The sequence below is a fragment of the Poecilia formosa genome, unplaced genomic scaffold (assembly GCF_000485575.1).
Source record: "Poecilia formosa unplaced genomic scaffold, Poecilia_formosa-5.1.2 Scaffold323, whole genome shotgun sequence".
Lineage (NCBI taxonomy): Eukaryota > Metazoa > Chordata > Actinopteri > Cyprinodontiformes > Poeciliidae > Poecilia > Poecilia formosa.
Genome location: NW_006800262.1, coordinates 230,655 through 246,721, shown reverse-complemented (window position 1 = coordinate 246,721; position 16,067 = coordinate 230,655). Strand labels below are relative to the sequence as shown.

The following is a 16,067-nucleotide window of genomic DNA, read 5'->3' as shown; positions in this document are numbered from 1 at the left end:
TTCTGTTAGACACCAAGCATATTTCTCACGAGAAACTCAGGCCACAGAGACATGGTGTGATTTCAGGGAGTGTCTTCAGTTCATATAATCAGCTACCCTCCTCTCTCTCCTCAGACGCTGCACAGACTTTTTTTTAGAAACTCTTCTCGGATGTAATGGTAAAGCGTCTCCTTTCAGCGCTGAAAGTTAATAAAATAAGTAAAGTCTGAATGCTTTTCTTGGCTGATTTTATGCTCCGTGTGTCAATACAAATTATGATTCATTGATTGAGATTCTCGTTCTCAACAGTATTAACTTAAAATACTTTGTAGAACGGCACTTTATGAAGATCCGTCCACAAATTGGACGGCACATATTCCACATTCAATATGGCGGACGCTGTTACGTATCGGAGCAACGGGTAGACCCGCTCCATGAGGGGTCTACATATTAATATCTGTTGTTAAAACAATGACAGAGTTGTTTCAGTCAGATAAGGAACAATACAAATAAAAAAAAGACATTTTGTGTAATTACAACAAAAGAGAAATACAACCAGGTTACACAAGACCTCTTGTTTATCCTGATGAACACTCAACAGAGGGTCCAGACTGATACCACACATGTTCCATTAATTCACCTTTGCTAAAACATTGTATACACATATTAAAATTCAAAATTTTATTTCCTCAAAATTCGCTAATATATGTCTATATTAGTGAACCAAGTGGAACGAAGTGAAATTTACTTATTTTATAGAAAGTATTGAATTTTGTTTATTACACATTTATGTAATAAAATTGTAAAGGTTTATCTTATATAATTGTGTGAGTGTGACTAGCATTAAACTTTTTGAGCCTGCATTGTGTACAAAACCGTGAAACACGTCATGTGCGCCAAGCGATCCTCACCAAATAACGTCACAGCCCGTCCATCCAGGCTCCCCCCTCCTCTTTCCTCCGCAGAGCCGCATTCCTCCTGCTACAGCCATAGACAAGTCTGTGGGTACAGCGGGCCGAACCATTCTCTGGGAGGAAACACGGCCACGCTTCGTTTCGGCTAGAAGCAACATTCCCGCGCTGGTAGTTCACAAGCTCTGTCTCTATATTATTCTGGTAACTGTTTCAGCTAGCGAGTGAGGACCGTGGCTTTGGGAGCTAGTTAACGGCAGCCATCTCCCCCCGGCCCCAGCTTAAAGTGGTCCTCACCCTCCTTCTGCCATGTTGGATCCTTCCTCTGCTCCCCAGGCTGCTGGACTTCCCAAATGAAAGTTGCGTGTTTAGCCAACTCCAGACATTTCTATAGTACGCTGCTTTAGGTTTTCACCAGACGAAGAATAGAAGGACTTTTCCCAAGCAGAAAGCATCCTGGAGTGGTGGCCGCGCCTTCCTGCTCGGTTCTCCTGAGTGGAGATGGTTGCAGGCCGTAGCGGCCGGAGCCCGCATGGAATATCAATCCTGAGGAGAGACGGTTGAGGCCAGTTCTCGCACAAGAGCCCCGCCGCCGGGAAATCTAAGCGAATTAGGAGTCATGAACAGCCACCATCCGCCCCGTAGAGCTGTAAACGTCGGCTCACTGCTTCTCACCCCGCAGGAGAACGACTGTCTGTTCGGCTATCTGGGCAGGAAATGCGCTGTAAGTTCCGCTGTTTGTTTACCGTCCTGCAGGCTGGAGCAGGTGCACCAGAGCCCCGCTGGTTCTCAGCCCAGTACTAATATTGTTTAAATACAGCACTGTTAGCTGTGCATCAGGTGGCCGATACATGACCACTTTATCCTCAGTTGCAATGTCTCTGTAGGAAAGAAGAGCTGGAGCAAAGTAAATGCTAGCTACTGATTAAGCGCCGGTCTTACAGGCTGTTTACATCTGAAACAAATGTGGCGCCGCATGTTCTTTACTGCAGCGGTGGACTCAGTGTTGGGAGCTGCAACTTTTAGGAGCATCCCTGCTCCTTCAGCTCTGCAGGCCTGGCACCGAGTCTTGGCAGGGATTCGGGGGTGGGAGGGTTAAGAAGTCTACGGGACTTCTCTTGTTCAGATGGGAAAAAATACTTCTTATCCCCACTATTCGGACCGATTATTAATATTATCTCATGAACCCATAAACATTAACTTATCTATAGTTATTGTAGCTTTTGCCAACTGTACACGTACCTCATCTTTTGCTAATATGGTGCTCCGTGACTTTAACTAGACCACTAGACCATTTCTTAAACACACAGCAGTTTGGGAGGCAGTCATAACTGAAAACAAGTTCTGAACATTAAATGTTTGAATGCAAATATTTGGACATTAGTTATTTTTCTGGTTTTGGTCGTTTTGATATTATGTACTTTTTATATTAAGGCTGGCAAAAAATCAAGAATCTTCAACAAGAGATTTTCATTTAGACCCAGTTAGATCTGCATGATTTAGCAAATTGCATTCATCCCTACAATATCATAATCTCAAAGGACAGATTAGATGCAGTAGTTGTTGGGCTTCAATATTTAAGATGCATCAGAAGTCTGAAGGCCTGCCAGCGGTCTACTTTCACCTCTTTACTAAACTAATGTTGCTGCTCTGCTATAGAAACCAATAAAAGATACTGAGACATATTGTTGTCATGAGACAAAATATGGAAATGTTTAAAGGGAGTAAGTAATATTTGGCTCTGACTATGTATTGTAGATGTCTGACCAGAACCAGTTCAGCTGTTGATGTAGCTTCAGTTGCTTTTGATATAGCTGCTGTTGCTGTAGAAAAAAACCTACTGGTTCCAATAAAATATTTGAAATATTAAATGAAAGGTTATTTTAATTTTCCTCCTGATTTGATTTTCCCAGGTCAGGTCACACTGCCTTCTGGACTTGCTGTGGTCTCCTTTTCCTGACCTTTGTTTGAGTTTGTTGTCGGCAACTTCTGGCTTCATGAGGCTGCTTTGCTGCTGGCCATTTCTAGTTGCTTCAAGAAACCAAACACCAGCATCTGACCAATATCCTGTCTACCTGTGTGTGCAGACCTTGTGTTCGGCTGTGGTGCAGGTGTACCGAGCCGAGCGGAGCTGCAGCTGGGTGAAGAGGTGCTGTGGAGTGGCATGTTTGGTCAAAGACAATCCACAGAGGTCATACTTCATCAGAGTGTTTGACATCAAGGTAAGACTAGCTTCATGTCCAACACCTCCAGCTGCTTACTGTACACTCACTGATGGTGAACAACTCAGAAGAGGCGTACAATGCCACTAGGGCTGCACAATATGCCACAAATATCAGTGACGTGCGGTGAGGTTCATTGCTGGTGAGGCACTGACATGACTTAGACACCATGCATGTTATTGGCATACATCGCTGGAGGGCAAAAAGATTAACCTTTTACATGTCATCCATAGCCGCGTTAACTCAGTGAAACTTAGAAATGTAGATATTGATTTCGTGCTATGATCCACAGCAAAGTGATCTGTATTCGTCAAGCTACACAGACTTGTTGCCATAGCAACTGACAACAATGCCACTTCATGTTTTAGGATTTAACACCAAAAAACATTCAAGAATTTATTTTGCACACAGAACAGAACATTTAGTCTGTTGTAGTATGTTTTAGGCTTAATGTTTAATTAATAAATAATTGCTGTGGTAGATTAGCTACCGCTTCTACTTTACTGGATTATTTAGACATACAAACTGCCCACAAAACGCACATTTCATAAAAAAAAACATCTTATTGCTGTCTTACCTTTATGTATCAATGAAATCCATGCACCGCTAATTCTGCACAAAAACATCCATTCATCTAAAGCCAAGTCTATCCTCGGCATGTCTTTTCTACTCTGTTTAAGAATCGTCAAACTGTCTCGAAGCCAAACTTCCAGCTCCGGTGATGGTCTTCCTTTAGTTATTATCTCCTGCTTCAATTGAAAATCCACTTTAGAAAACTGTTAAAGTGTAGAAATGTCTTTCATGTTTACGTTGGAAGAGAGGAGAAAACAAATATATCGCTGTACTTATTTACTGTGTGGCTAGCTCCATGGCTAGCTCACTGTGTCTTACTCTGCAGTTGTGCAGTCACAATATCTGGGATCATGAGCGCCCCCTGCCATGAGGCAAGAGAACTAGCTGCCTCACCTCCAGTCTGTTTTCTGCCATTTCTGATCGCTCCTCCGCACACAAAACACGATACACACATAGTTGGTGACAAAAAAAAACACTGTACATTATATACACAAGTGAAATTATGGAAAATCAGTCCATATATTAAATGTTTTTTAGCCATTTCATTGCTGGCGTACAAACAGGAGGAACTTGCTCCCATAGAATGGCAGCCAGTGCAGTTAGCGAGAGGTTGCGCAATCCCAGGTGAGGCTCAGCTTCCTGCTGCCTCACCAGCTTCGCTTCTGAGCATTTGAATGGGAAAATGTGAAAATCCAGCGATTTTTAAGAAAAAAATAATCAGAATTGGTTAAGCTAAGTAAAAAATAGATACTTTATAGTACAAACCACAGGGTGAAAATAGCAATATAAATGGTTTTATCATTATATATTATTTTTCCATGATGACAGGTGAGGCAGAGCCTCACCTGCCTCCCCTGACCGCACGTCGCTGGCAAATATATAGTCTTGGCAATATCAGTTTGTGCAACATTCACATCACAAAGGACTGTTTAGAGATTAATAATGGTTTGCTAATATTTTCTAAGTTATGAGCTTGCATTTGTCATGTTACTGTAATAATAACAGTGTTGGCGCAGCAGATGTTCATACCTGACATTAATGATGTCACTCAAAATACTAAAGGTCACAGAGTGGAAGCACAGATGAGAAAGAGATTCTCTAAATGTGAAAATGTTCGGCTAGAGATTCACTGAGGAACTCTTCCTGGCTGGAAACTCCAAAATGTGATTTTTCTTCTTTCCAGTAAACACACCATATGTTAGTACCAGCTGGTAAAGCTGCTTCAGGGGGACCACACTGAATGTGGCACTAGCTCCAGTGAGGCCCGCTCCCAATACTCTTAGACATACGAAAGAATAGACCCCGCATCGGCTGCTCGTCGGCCATCTTGGAGCGGTCATCCCTCCTACTTGGCTAAACCAAAACAGCAGAAGATGCCTCAGCACTGCAGGATATTTTTGTTTAAATTGATGGACAATTGATGTGAGGCGCCTGGGGATAACTTTTCACAAGTAAGATGGACATATTATTGTTTAGATTTTGTGAATATAATATTGCTATACTGTATTTATGTCCACCAGTGAAATGTTAGCTAATATTAGCTGTGGTGCTTGGTGTAATAGCAAAGTTCAGATTTTATAAATCTTAAAAAGTTTTAATTATTCCCTAATAGGGCTGTTGCAAATGAATATTTTAGTAATCAAGTAATCTATCGATTATTCTTACGATAATGAAGTAATCGGATGAAAGAAAAGACAAAGTAAAACATTAGTAAATCTAACAGCAGTGTTACTATCGCATATCAATATCAGTCCAATTTTTCACAGTTGAGCTTCCCTAACAATAACTTTTCTGTAGTCTAAAAAATTAACTTAACAATAATAGCTCACTTTCTAAGTTAACCTGAAGAAAAGTTATACAAAAATCTGAAATTATATTAAATTTAATAATAATGAAGGCAGGCTCACAAATACGCTTCTAAAAAATGTCTGTACTCCAGCTTTTAGTTTATGTATTCATCTTCTGTCAATTTAATAGATGAACTCTCACCTTGCCCAGACATTTGTAGCTTTTGTGTTTATGTTAGCGACAGGATTTGACACCTTCATTCGTCACACACATAAACATCTACCAGCTACGTTCCACCACGACGTGCTCCGCCACCCATTTGTTGAGACCGGGATGATATGAAATAAATTTTCCGGTTCGTCCCTAAAGCTACACTTACATTAATTATCTAATGCGCAGCCACCCGCAGTGTTCAGTCTATCCGCTCATCTGTATAAATACACCTTCAGTGCTTTTCCCCGCCGTTTGCTCTGAACCACCAGGAAGCAGCTCCTGGAGGAGAAAGGCTGCCGTACTCCAGGCATCGCACCAGTCATTTTAAGGATGCTTATTGGTCCCCAGAAAAACAATAAAGACCCAGACATGATCATCAGTCAATAAAATTCTCCCAGGCTGAACTTGAAAACTAGACGTTACGCTGCCAACACTTACCTTTCGTCAACAACTGAGGAGGAAATGAAAATGCTGTGCAACGTAAATAATAACCCCGTCAGAACACGGTGCGCTAAATAATAAAACATAATTTAACAAAGCTTCAAGGCAGATAAATTTTCCTTGAGGAATTTTAATAATCGAGGTACTCAAAGCATTCGAGGAATCGTTTCAGCCCTATTCCCTAACATTGATTTAGATTATATGACACAAGAGTTCTACCATAAAAATAAAAGTGTTAAAAGTCCGTCTGTTTGTTTAGCTCTACGTTACCCATGATGCATCTGTTCGTTTTTGTAGTTCGAATTTCACATAGATGAGCAAGTTATTTTCTGTGTGACTCGGTGGCATAAAAATAGCATCCACCATCAATCCGTCCTTAATCCCGTGTGAATTGTGTTTTTATAATGTTAGTATACACTTTTCCGCCCGATATTTGAGTTTATGTCAGTTATTAGCCCATGAGCTGAAATTGGCCTCGTGTTTCTCTGGCTACCGATAATGCAAGTGATTACTTGTAATAATTTAAATTCTATGCTATTTTTTGCCAGATATCAATCAATCAATCAATCAAGTTTCATTTGTATAACACATTTCAGCAGCAAGGCATTTCAAGGTGCTTTGCATAATTAAAAAAACAAAATAAAAACAGCATGTGACATTGAATAAACAGTAAGAAAGAGAAAGAGATTTTGGAAAAAGAAAAAAAGAAAAAGATTTAAAAAAATAAATAAAAAAAAGATAGAAATATACTTTTGTTACGGAATTTACCGTATTTTCCGCACTATAAGGCACACCGGATTATAAGACGCACCTTCAATGAATGGCCTATTTTAAAACTTTTTTCATATATAAGGCTCACCGCATTATAAAGCGCATAGAATAGACGCTACAGTAGAGGCTGGAGTTACATTATGCATCCACTAGATCAGAGGTTCCCAAACTGTGGGGCGCACCACCTAGGGGGGTGCCGTGTCATTGCAGGGGGGGCGCGGGAAGCTGTCTGGATGAAAAAAAAAACAAAAACATGAACACTGTATGCGCTGGGTTTTTACCTTAGAATGGCCAACTCTCTGTTATTCCTATGTCAATTTGATACAGTAGGGTCTTCCACACTTCCCATATTTGTGTCCTCTGTCACTTTTATCAGCAGTTAAAGCTGTTTAATCCGTTGTTAACATGTTGTAACCTGTTTTTCCGAGCCGCCTTTAAACGCAACATGAGCGCTACGACGCTCGCGCTGGGTTTACACCTGTGAAGGAGACCTGCTGTTGCTGTGCGGAGCTACGTAGGTTTGTGTTAGAATCACGGCAGCAAACCAGCAAAACGCAAAGAACTTTTCACAGTTTTTCCCTCCAAACTAACCAACCGAGTTGTAAGCTGTTGGATGCAGGTAATGTTAGCTAAAAGATGACTAGCTAATATCAATACAGAACCTTAAGCTTAACAAGTACCTTGTAGGCTACCGATGTTGGTGTCTATTTTCAGCTACGTACATTCATTTTGCACCCAAAAAAGTCGATGCCCCCCTCACCCCCTCACCCCCACACACACACACACACGCGTCGTTTCAACCAGACAGCCATTTGTAATCCATAGTTTGGGGGGGGCGGAGAAAATGTTTGGAAACCACTGGGGGGGCGCAGAAGAAAAAGTTTGGGAACCACTGCACTAGATGGAGCTGCACTAAAGGGAATGTCAACAAAACAGTCCGTCTCCAGTCGGCGAGGAGAGCCTTCCGCGACTGGGCCGGGGCGTGGCCGGACGATGGTCACCCTTCTCCGTTCGCGCACAGCATGTTGGTGGAGAACGCGGTGCTAAATGACCTGCAGACGACCTGATTCTAGACGGTTGGTAGGTAGATAGGTCAGTCAAACTTTATTAACAAACCAGCGTTGTGACAACTATCCCAGCATGCACCACGCGCTTCTTCTTCTACGGGCGAAAATGAAGTTGGTGGCTGCTTACCGTAGTTGCCAGACCTGTTGTGGCTCAATATTGGTCCATATATAAGGCTCACCGGATTATAAGGCGCACTGTCGGCTTTTGAGGAATTTGAAGGTTTTTAGGTGCGCCTTATAGTGCGGAAAATATGGTAAGCGCCTGTCGTCGCCGGACTCCGCCGTCCGTTTAACACGGGTATTATCTAGGCCCCGTCGCCTAACAGGACAAGGTCTCCAACCTTGCAGCACCAATGGTAAAGATATGTTACCATTGTAGTAGCATATGAGGAAATTTGCTGTTAATTCATATTTTCTGGCGGTTTTTGTCATTTGTATGTTTATTGCATTTTAGGGTAACCACTCACACACATACACACCCACATACATATACATACAAAACCAAATATAACCACATCATTCCAATCTCCATGTCATCATCTGTACCATCATCTCCCATGTACCTGCTATTATTCCATCAATAAACCTTCTAAGCTGCACCGGTGGAGTTGGCCTATTCCTTCTGACCGAGGAAGATTCAATTGATGAAAATTCTGAAATTGGCACATGTTAGACGCACACAGTCTTCTACAAAAACAATATTACATTGTTCTAAATATGTAGTTATAATATTATATAACATTCACCAGCAAATTTCCCAGTTGGAAAGAAACTATTTATATGTAATTCTTTCACTCTATCAAAAGTAAGAAAGCTCCCAAATTCCAGTTTTTCTCTTAGAGGTTTCCTGAAGACACAATGTGAGGACAAAGGGGGGAATGTCTTTAATGACAGACAGATTCACTGCATGGATGAATCTCAGCTGCTGAATCACTAGAGCTAGAACTCCTTGGTTGGAAAACATGAAAAGTAACATATATTTTATGAATATATACATATGCATATAAAAATGTATACCCTAATATGTATTAATCATTATTCAATCATCTTTGTTTCTCGATAATATATTTGTACTATTTTGTGTTTGTATAGTTATTGTCATGGTGGGTCTTAATTTCTGAGCCCACATGCAGAAACTCACAGAAGCAGAATAAAAGTTTAGATGTTTTATTGACAAAGATCAAAGTGGTCAAAAACACCCGCTGTCGTGAAGCTGAAGCGGGAAGACTGGCACGGCTGCACACAAAAGGAGAGTGGTGGTGAGTTTAATGGTTGTAGGAAAACAGGCTACTTGTATGGGTTCAGAGCTTACTTGTAGTAGTTAGTTCAGGTCGGGGGAGAGGTCCGGTACCAGGTTGCGGTTTGAAATAGAGGCTGACTCGGAGAGGGATGAGGGACGGACAGACTCGAGACAGAGACCCCAAGAGCTCCGGGGTGGGCTCCAGTGACCAGTGAGTATAGCTCCCAGCGTCGTGGACAGAATCCCCTCAGGGCTTGAGAATGGGAAGTCTCCGGGGGAAACTTGAAGGTGTCCTGGAAGGAGTCACAAAACAACAGGTAAGGTCTTGAAGGCTACTAGAAACGATCTCAATTACAGTAGAGAGGCTGGAGGTACCACAATAGGTAAAACACTCTGGCGGTGAAGTGCGGGAGCCTGCCGCTTAAATACTCCTCTAGATGATTATTTGAGCCAGGTGCGTCCAACAGGAACCTACTGACACACCCACCACGGAAAAGCGGCTCCTGGCGCCCTCTGATGGTCAGAGCTGGAAAGGAAGAAAAACCCAACCTGGTACCCAACAGTACCCCCCCTCAATGTCCGCCACCAGGCGGTCCTGAAGAGCTAGAGGATGAGGAACAAAAATCAGAGATAAGAGAGGGATCCAGAATGAAGGATCTGGGAACCCACATACGGTCCTCAGGGCCGTAACCCTCCCAGTCCACCAAATACTGCCAGCCCCGCCCACGCCGGCGGGACTCCACAATCCGACGGACGGTGTAGGCAGGGTGACCATCAATGTCACGGGGGGGGGGCGGGGTCTTAATAAATACTTCCAAACCTGGGCTGAAAACTGGGGACCCCGATCAGAAAGAATATCTTGGGGAATCCCATGCAACCTGAACACATGTTTAACCAATAGTTGGGCAGTTTGGAAAGCGGAAGGCAACTTTCTTAACGGGATCAAATGGCAGGCCTTGGAAAACCGATCAATCACTGTGAAAATGGTGTTCATACCTTTAAAAGTGGGGAGTCCAGTAACAAAGTCTATGGCAATGTGTGACCAGGGGCATCTTGGTGTGGGTAGTGGCTGTAGCAGACTGGATGGAGACTGGCTTATTTCGGGCACAAATAGTACAGGCTAACACAAACTCCCTCACGTCCTTGAAGACGGACGGCCACCAAAAATGACGGTTGACTAAGGCGGTCGTACGGCTGATGCCAGGATGGGCTGAAAATTTAGAGGAATGTAACCAGTCAATTACTCGAGCCCGCATGGTGGAGGGAACAAAAATTCTGTTGGGAGGTCCTGTGCCAGGGTCTGGCTCAGATTGTTGGGCCTGCCTCACCAAGTCCTCAATCTCCCAAGTAACCGTGGCCACCGAACAGCTCAGAGGGAGGATGGGTGCAGGGGTCTTCTCCGAGTCATCAGGGGAGAACAGCCGGGACAGCGCATCCGGCTTGATGTTTTTAGATCCTGGACTAAAAGAGATGGACAAATTAAAACGAGAGAAAAACAAGGACCACCGGGATTTTTTTAAATTATTATTTATTATTTAAAATTTATTCATTTCATTCAATACAGAGAAAAAAAAGAAAAGGAATAAAGAAAACATCCTAACAGTTTTTAGTATACAAAATAAAAAAGAAAATACACCTCCATCCATACATACCTACATATCCATCTGTATACATTTCACAAATATATACACTGACAAACATACTACATATGTATTTGAAAAAAATGAAATGAAAGGTAGCAGAAAGAAGAAAAAATCTTATAGTATCTGCCCCTTTTTCCTCAACTCTGAATCAAAACAAAAAAAAATTTGATTTGTCTTCTGTGATAAAAAAAAGAAAAGAACAAAAAGAAAAACAAAAGAAGCAAGATCAACCATCAATCTCAACTAAACAACGATACTATACTCTAACTTTATACTATTTCATACTTCTTCAAAAAAACAATCTTTAACATTCTTTTAAACATGTGTAATGATTTAGCATTTTTAACATCGTTTTGTAGTTCGTTCCACAGTTTGACTCCTTGTATCGAAGTACATCGTTCTTTCAAACAAGTTCTGAATTTGGGTTTCTTAAAAATCTGTGTCCCCTTAAGGTTATAACTACTCTCTCTCTTTTCAAAATTTTTTTTGGATGTTTAAGGGTAATGTATTTAGGTGTGCCTTATACATAACCAACAAAATATTATAATCAACTAAATCATAATTTCAATAACCTGAAATTACAAAATAATGTATTTGTTGGATATTTGCCATGTTTTCGAGCAATAATTCTTATTGCCCTTTTTTGCAAAACAAAAACCGATTTTATGCTAGTATAACATGCCTTTCCCCATACCTCAACACAATAAACCAAGTGTGGAACAATTAGTGCATTATACAACATAAACAGTGCATGATCATTCAGAAAATCCCGTACTTTATAAAGCACTGCAATTGATTTAGCTAATTTTGTTCTTAAATAATTCAAATGGGATTTCCATGATAATCTCTCGTCAATTATCACACCCAAAAATTTCACCTCACTAACTCTACAAATCTCTACACCATCAACTTTAAATGGAGTGTTTACAGTTCTTTGTCTCCTTGTAAATAACATATAATTTGTTTTGTCCAAATTTAAAGATAATTTATTAAGTTTGAACCATTTATGTATTTGCATAAATTCTATTTTCATTTTTTTAACATCCCTTTTATATCATTGCCCTGACAAAAAAAAAAGTGGTATCATCCGCAAATAGAACACATTTGAAAAACCCTGATACATTTACCAAATCATTTACATATAAAATGAACAACTTTGGTCCAAGTACTGAACCCTGTGGAACTCCACATGTAATTTCACGAAATTTGGATCTAGTATCATGTACTTGTACAAACTGTTTTCTATTTTCCAAGTAGCTCGAGATCCACTGTAATGCCGGCCCTCTAATCCCGTATTTAATAAGTTTTTTGAGTAAAATGCTGTGGTCAATCGTGTCGAATGCTTTCTTTAAATCGACATAAATGCTGGCACAATATTGTTTTTGATCAATTGCATTTGTTATTTGTTCTGTCAGTTCCATAAGGGCCATTGATGTCGAGTTTTTGGCTCTAAATCCGTATTGACTGCTACTTAATATATTATTTTTGTCTATAAATGTATCTAATCTGTTTACAAATAGTTTCTCCAAGATTTTTGAGAACTGTGGTAACAACGCTATCGGTCTGTAATTACTAAACCTACATTTCTCACCATTTTTATAAATGGGAATTACCTTTGCTATTTTCATGGTGTTTGGAAATTTTCCTGATGAGAATGACAAATTACAGATGTAGGTGAATGGTTTAATTACATAAGACATAATTTCCTTTACAAAATTCATATCCATATCTACCCAATCTTTTGATTTTTTATTCACCATTTTGTTTACGATACTCAGTATTTCTTTCTCATCCGTTTCTCCAAGAAAGATGCTGTTTGGACAACTCCCAATTTTTTGGGTAACGTCGCTATCATCTTTTGGTATCTGAGCAGCAAGTCTTGGACCAACATTTACGTAATAATGATTGAATTCTTTTGCTATTTCATTCCGATCATAAATTTCTGTATTGTCTTTTAAAAAGTGTGTTGCAATACCAGATTTTATTGGATGCTTTGTAGAAACACTATGTATAACTGTCCATATTGCTTTTGTGTCACCGTTACTTTTTGTTAATAGGTCGGTATAATATTCTTTTTTATGTTTTCTTATAATCCATGTCAATTTATTTTTGTATTTCTTATATCTATCCTCTGCTTCTTTCGTTTTTAACATCAAAAAGGATGAATACAAATTATTCTTTTTTTTACAGGCATTTCTCAACCCTTTTGTCATCCATGGCTTGTCAACAGCATCTTTCTTAACAAAATTTGTTGTCATACAATGTCTTTTATACAGAACTCCCAAAATACTCATAAACTCATCATATGCTCTGTGTACATCATCCACATATACATTAGTCCAATTTTGTTTACACAAATCATCTTTCAATTTATCCAATTTTTTTGACGTATTGAACACTTTTTTTGTTGGCGCAGGTACAGTAATAGTTTTCTGGTGATTTTTGTAAATGGCAAAAACTGGTAAATGATCACTTATATCAGTTGTGAAGAGTCCACTCAGCACCTCTCCATCCGTGATATTAGTAAAAATATTATCAATTATTGTGGCAGAGTGTGTCGTAATTCTTGTTGGTTTCGATATCAATGGGAAGAAACCCAAACTACACATTGTGTCAACAAACATACTATTTAAATCAGTTTGGGTTTCTAAGTCTATATTAAAATCTCCGCACAGAAATAGTGTTTTATTTTTATTCATTTCAATGAGCTCTATTAATTTTTCAGTAAATAATTCTAAATTAGATCCTGGTGCTCGATACACACAGCTCACCACTATATTTCTTGATTTCTTGTTTAACACTTCTATAGTAATCATCTCCATTACACCTTCAACAGTTATTGACATAGTATCCTTTCTTTTACACCTTATTTCACTATCAGCAAACAAAGCAACACCCCCACCTCTTTTACTACTTCTATTCACATAATGTAATTCATATCCATGTATTTGAAAATTGTTTTTATTTTCGTCATTCAACCAAGTCTCTGAAACTGCTATTATACTGAATTGTCCATTTAACCGTTTTAAGTAATCTGTTATTTTTGAAAAATTAGAATTCATACTTCTACTATTTAGATGAATTACAGAGAAACCTGCATTTATCATTTTACTGTTGTTAAATTTCTCATCATTATAGTATTCACACTCGATATCTGGAAAAGGATCTGCAGTTATCAAATTTACATCATACAATTTAGAATCTGAAAATTTATAGTCATTCATTTTTGTTGTTTGTTTTATTTTAATATAAAAAAATCCAATTTAAAAAAAGAAAAAAATTAGAAAAAGAAAAGTACTTAATAGACCCATAATATTAATATAAACCACCTCACTGTTTGTTGTACATCCTCTATTTATCCACTATTTACTTGTCCAGTTGCTCTAAGGATCTAATCCATAGACCTCTAGCATTTTCTGGAGCATCCTTTGTTTTAATATAAACTTTACAATTCATCGTCCATGTAGCCTGAATTTTATTTTGTTTCTTCAATATTCTGGCTTTTTTTTTGCAATTTCTGCATTCTTTTTTGTGAGATGTTCATTTATATAGACACTTGTACCTTTCAAATTTTTTCCTTGTTTAAGCAGCTCAATCTTATGTTTTCTATTTGTGAACCGAATAATTATTGGTAATGATACTTTCTTTCCTCTTTGACCTTTAACTGATAGAGTATGACAAGCTTCAATATTCTCCTTTTCAATAGCAATGTCTTTACTTTGCAGGAAAGCAATAACCTGCTCCTCGGTAGTAGCTTCATGTTCAGAGTTAATATCAGACCTGCTCCCGCTCACAGCTTGAGAATAGCTTGATCTTATATCCAGTCCTGTTATCAAGACATCGTTTATTCGAGAGTGTTGTTCTAGTTCTGCAACTCTGTTTTCCAAAAAGTCAATTTTCTTTGCTTGTTCCGCAGTTTGTATTTTTAGCTGCTTGATCTCAGTTAGCAAGTCTGTTATAGTTGACTGTTGCTTTGTCAGTATCGCCAACTCACCAGACATCATATTCATAGCGTCCTTTAGTTCTTCCATATCTTTCTGTATTACTTTCAATGCCATCTTCATCCAATTCCTTAGTCAAATCGTCATACCTGCCTCTGCCCGCTTCCAGTTAGCTTTCCAGTTAGCTTTGTTAGCCTCTCTCCTCCCCCGTCAGCTACTCCTCTCACCGTCGGCAACTCCACAGAAGTGCCCGAGTAGAGCCTCAGTACACGAACCGATTTTGGTACAGTGTTTCTCCACAGCGTCCTCTTCCCTGCTGCGACTGAGGCTGCCCTCCACTTCGCCGAAGTGGAATTCTTGTCTCTCTGTCTGACTCTGGGGTCTTTGTCGTTGATTGTTAGCTCTCTCCCGAGTCCTGCCAATTGCTGCCTCTGCACCGCTCGTCTGTTCGATTTAATTGGAGTTTTTGATCAACTTTTCCCAAACGTTAAAGAGAAGTCAATCTAGTTGTGAATTGGGTCACCATTGAGACACTGATTGACACCATCAGCTCCTGACATGCTGTCCAATTGGCGGGGGTTCAGTCTCCTAGCAGACTGGAAGTACGCCAAGTTCTTATGATCCGTCCACACAATGATGGGGTGTTCAGCACCCTCTAGCCAGTGTCTCCACTCCTCTAAAGCTAACTTAATAGCAAGCAGTTCACGGTCTCCTACATCGTAATTTCTCTCCGCCGGGGACAATCTGCGGGAAAAAGAAGCACAGGGATGGGTCTTATGATCCTGGTCGGAGTGTTGGGAGAGCACTGCTCCAACACCGGAGTCCGATGCGTCTACCTCTAAAATAAACTGTTTTGTAGGGTCTGTCCGGATAAGAACGGGGGCGTTGGCAAAAAGAGTCTTTAACCGATTAAAGGCAGTGTCAGCCTCAGGTGACCAAGTGTAAGGGATCTTAGTGGAGGTTAAGGCTGTTAGGGGCTGAGCAGGCTGGCTGTAATTACGGATAAACCTCCGGTAGAAATTGGCAAAGCCCAGGAACCTCTGAAGCTGTCTTCTGGTTTCTGGGGTGAGCCACTCTAGGACTGCCTTAATCTTTTCTTCTGTGGGTCTAATCTGTCCACCCTCGAGAATGTAGCCCAAGAATGAGACAGATAGTTGGTGAAACTCACACTTCTCGGCTTTCACGAACAGTTTGTTCTCTAGGAGACGCTGGAGGACCTGACGGACATGTTTCTTATGTTCTGGTAGATTCTTGGAGTAAATCAGAATGTCATCAAGG

General features: G+C 40.1%; 2 protein-coding genes across 4 annotated transcripts in view; one reads left to right on the top strand and one right to left on the bottom strand.

Annotated features, from left to right (window-relative positions):
- Positions 1 to 926, bottom strand: part of hyal6 (hyaluronoglucosaminidase 6) — a 47,700-nt gene extending 46,774 nt beyond the window's left edge. For both annotated transcript variants that reach the window (XM_007573275.2, XM_007573274.2), the window contains exon 1: positions 891 to 926. The gene's annotated coding sequence lies outside the window, so the exon portion shown is untranslated. The remainder of the gene's footprint in view (positions 1 to 890) is intronic.
- Positions 927 to 1,024: 98 nt separating this feature from the next.
- The window catches only part of wasla (WASP like actin nucleation promoting factor a), a 49,678-nt gene continuing 34,635 nt past the window's right edge, over positions 1,025 to 16,067 (top strand). For both annotated transcript variants that reach the window (XM_016661321.1, XM_016661320.1), the window contains exons 1-2: positions 1,025 to 1,614; positions 2,978 to 3,112. In XM_016661321.1, the coding sequence (XP_016516807.1) occupies positions 1,510 to 1,614; positions 2,978 to 3,112 (240 nt within the window). In that variant the 5' untranslated portion in view covers positions 1,025 to 1,509. The remainder of the gene's footprint in view (positions 1,615 to 2,977; positions 3,113 to 16,067) is intronic.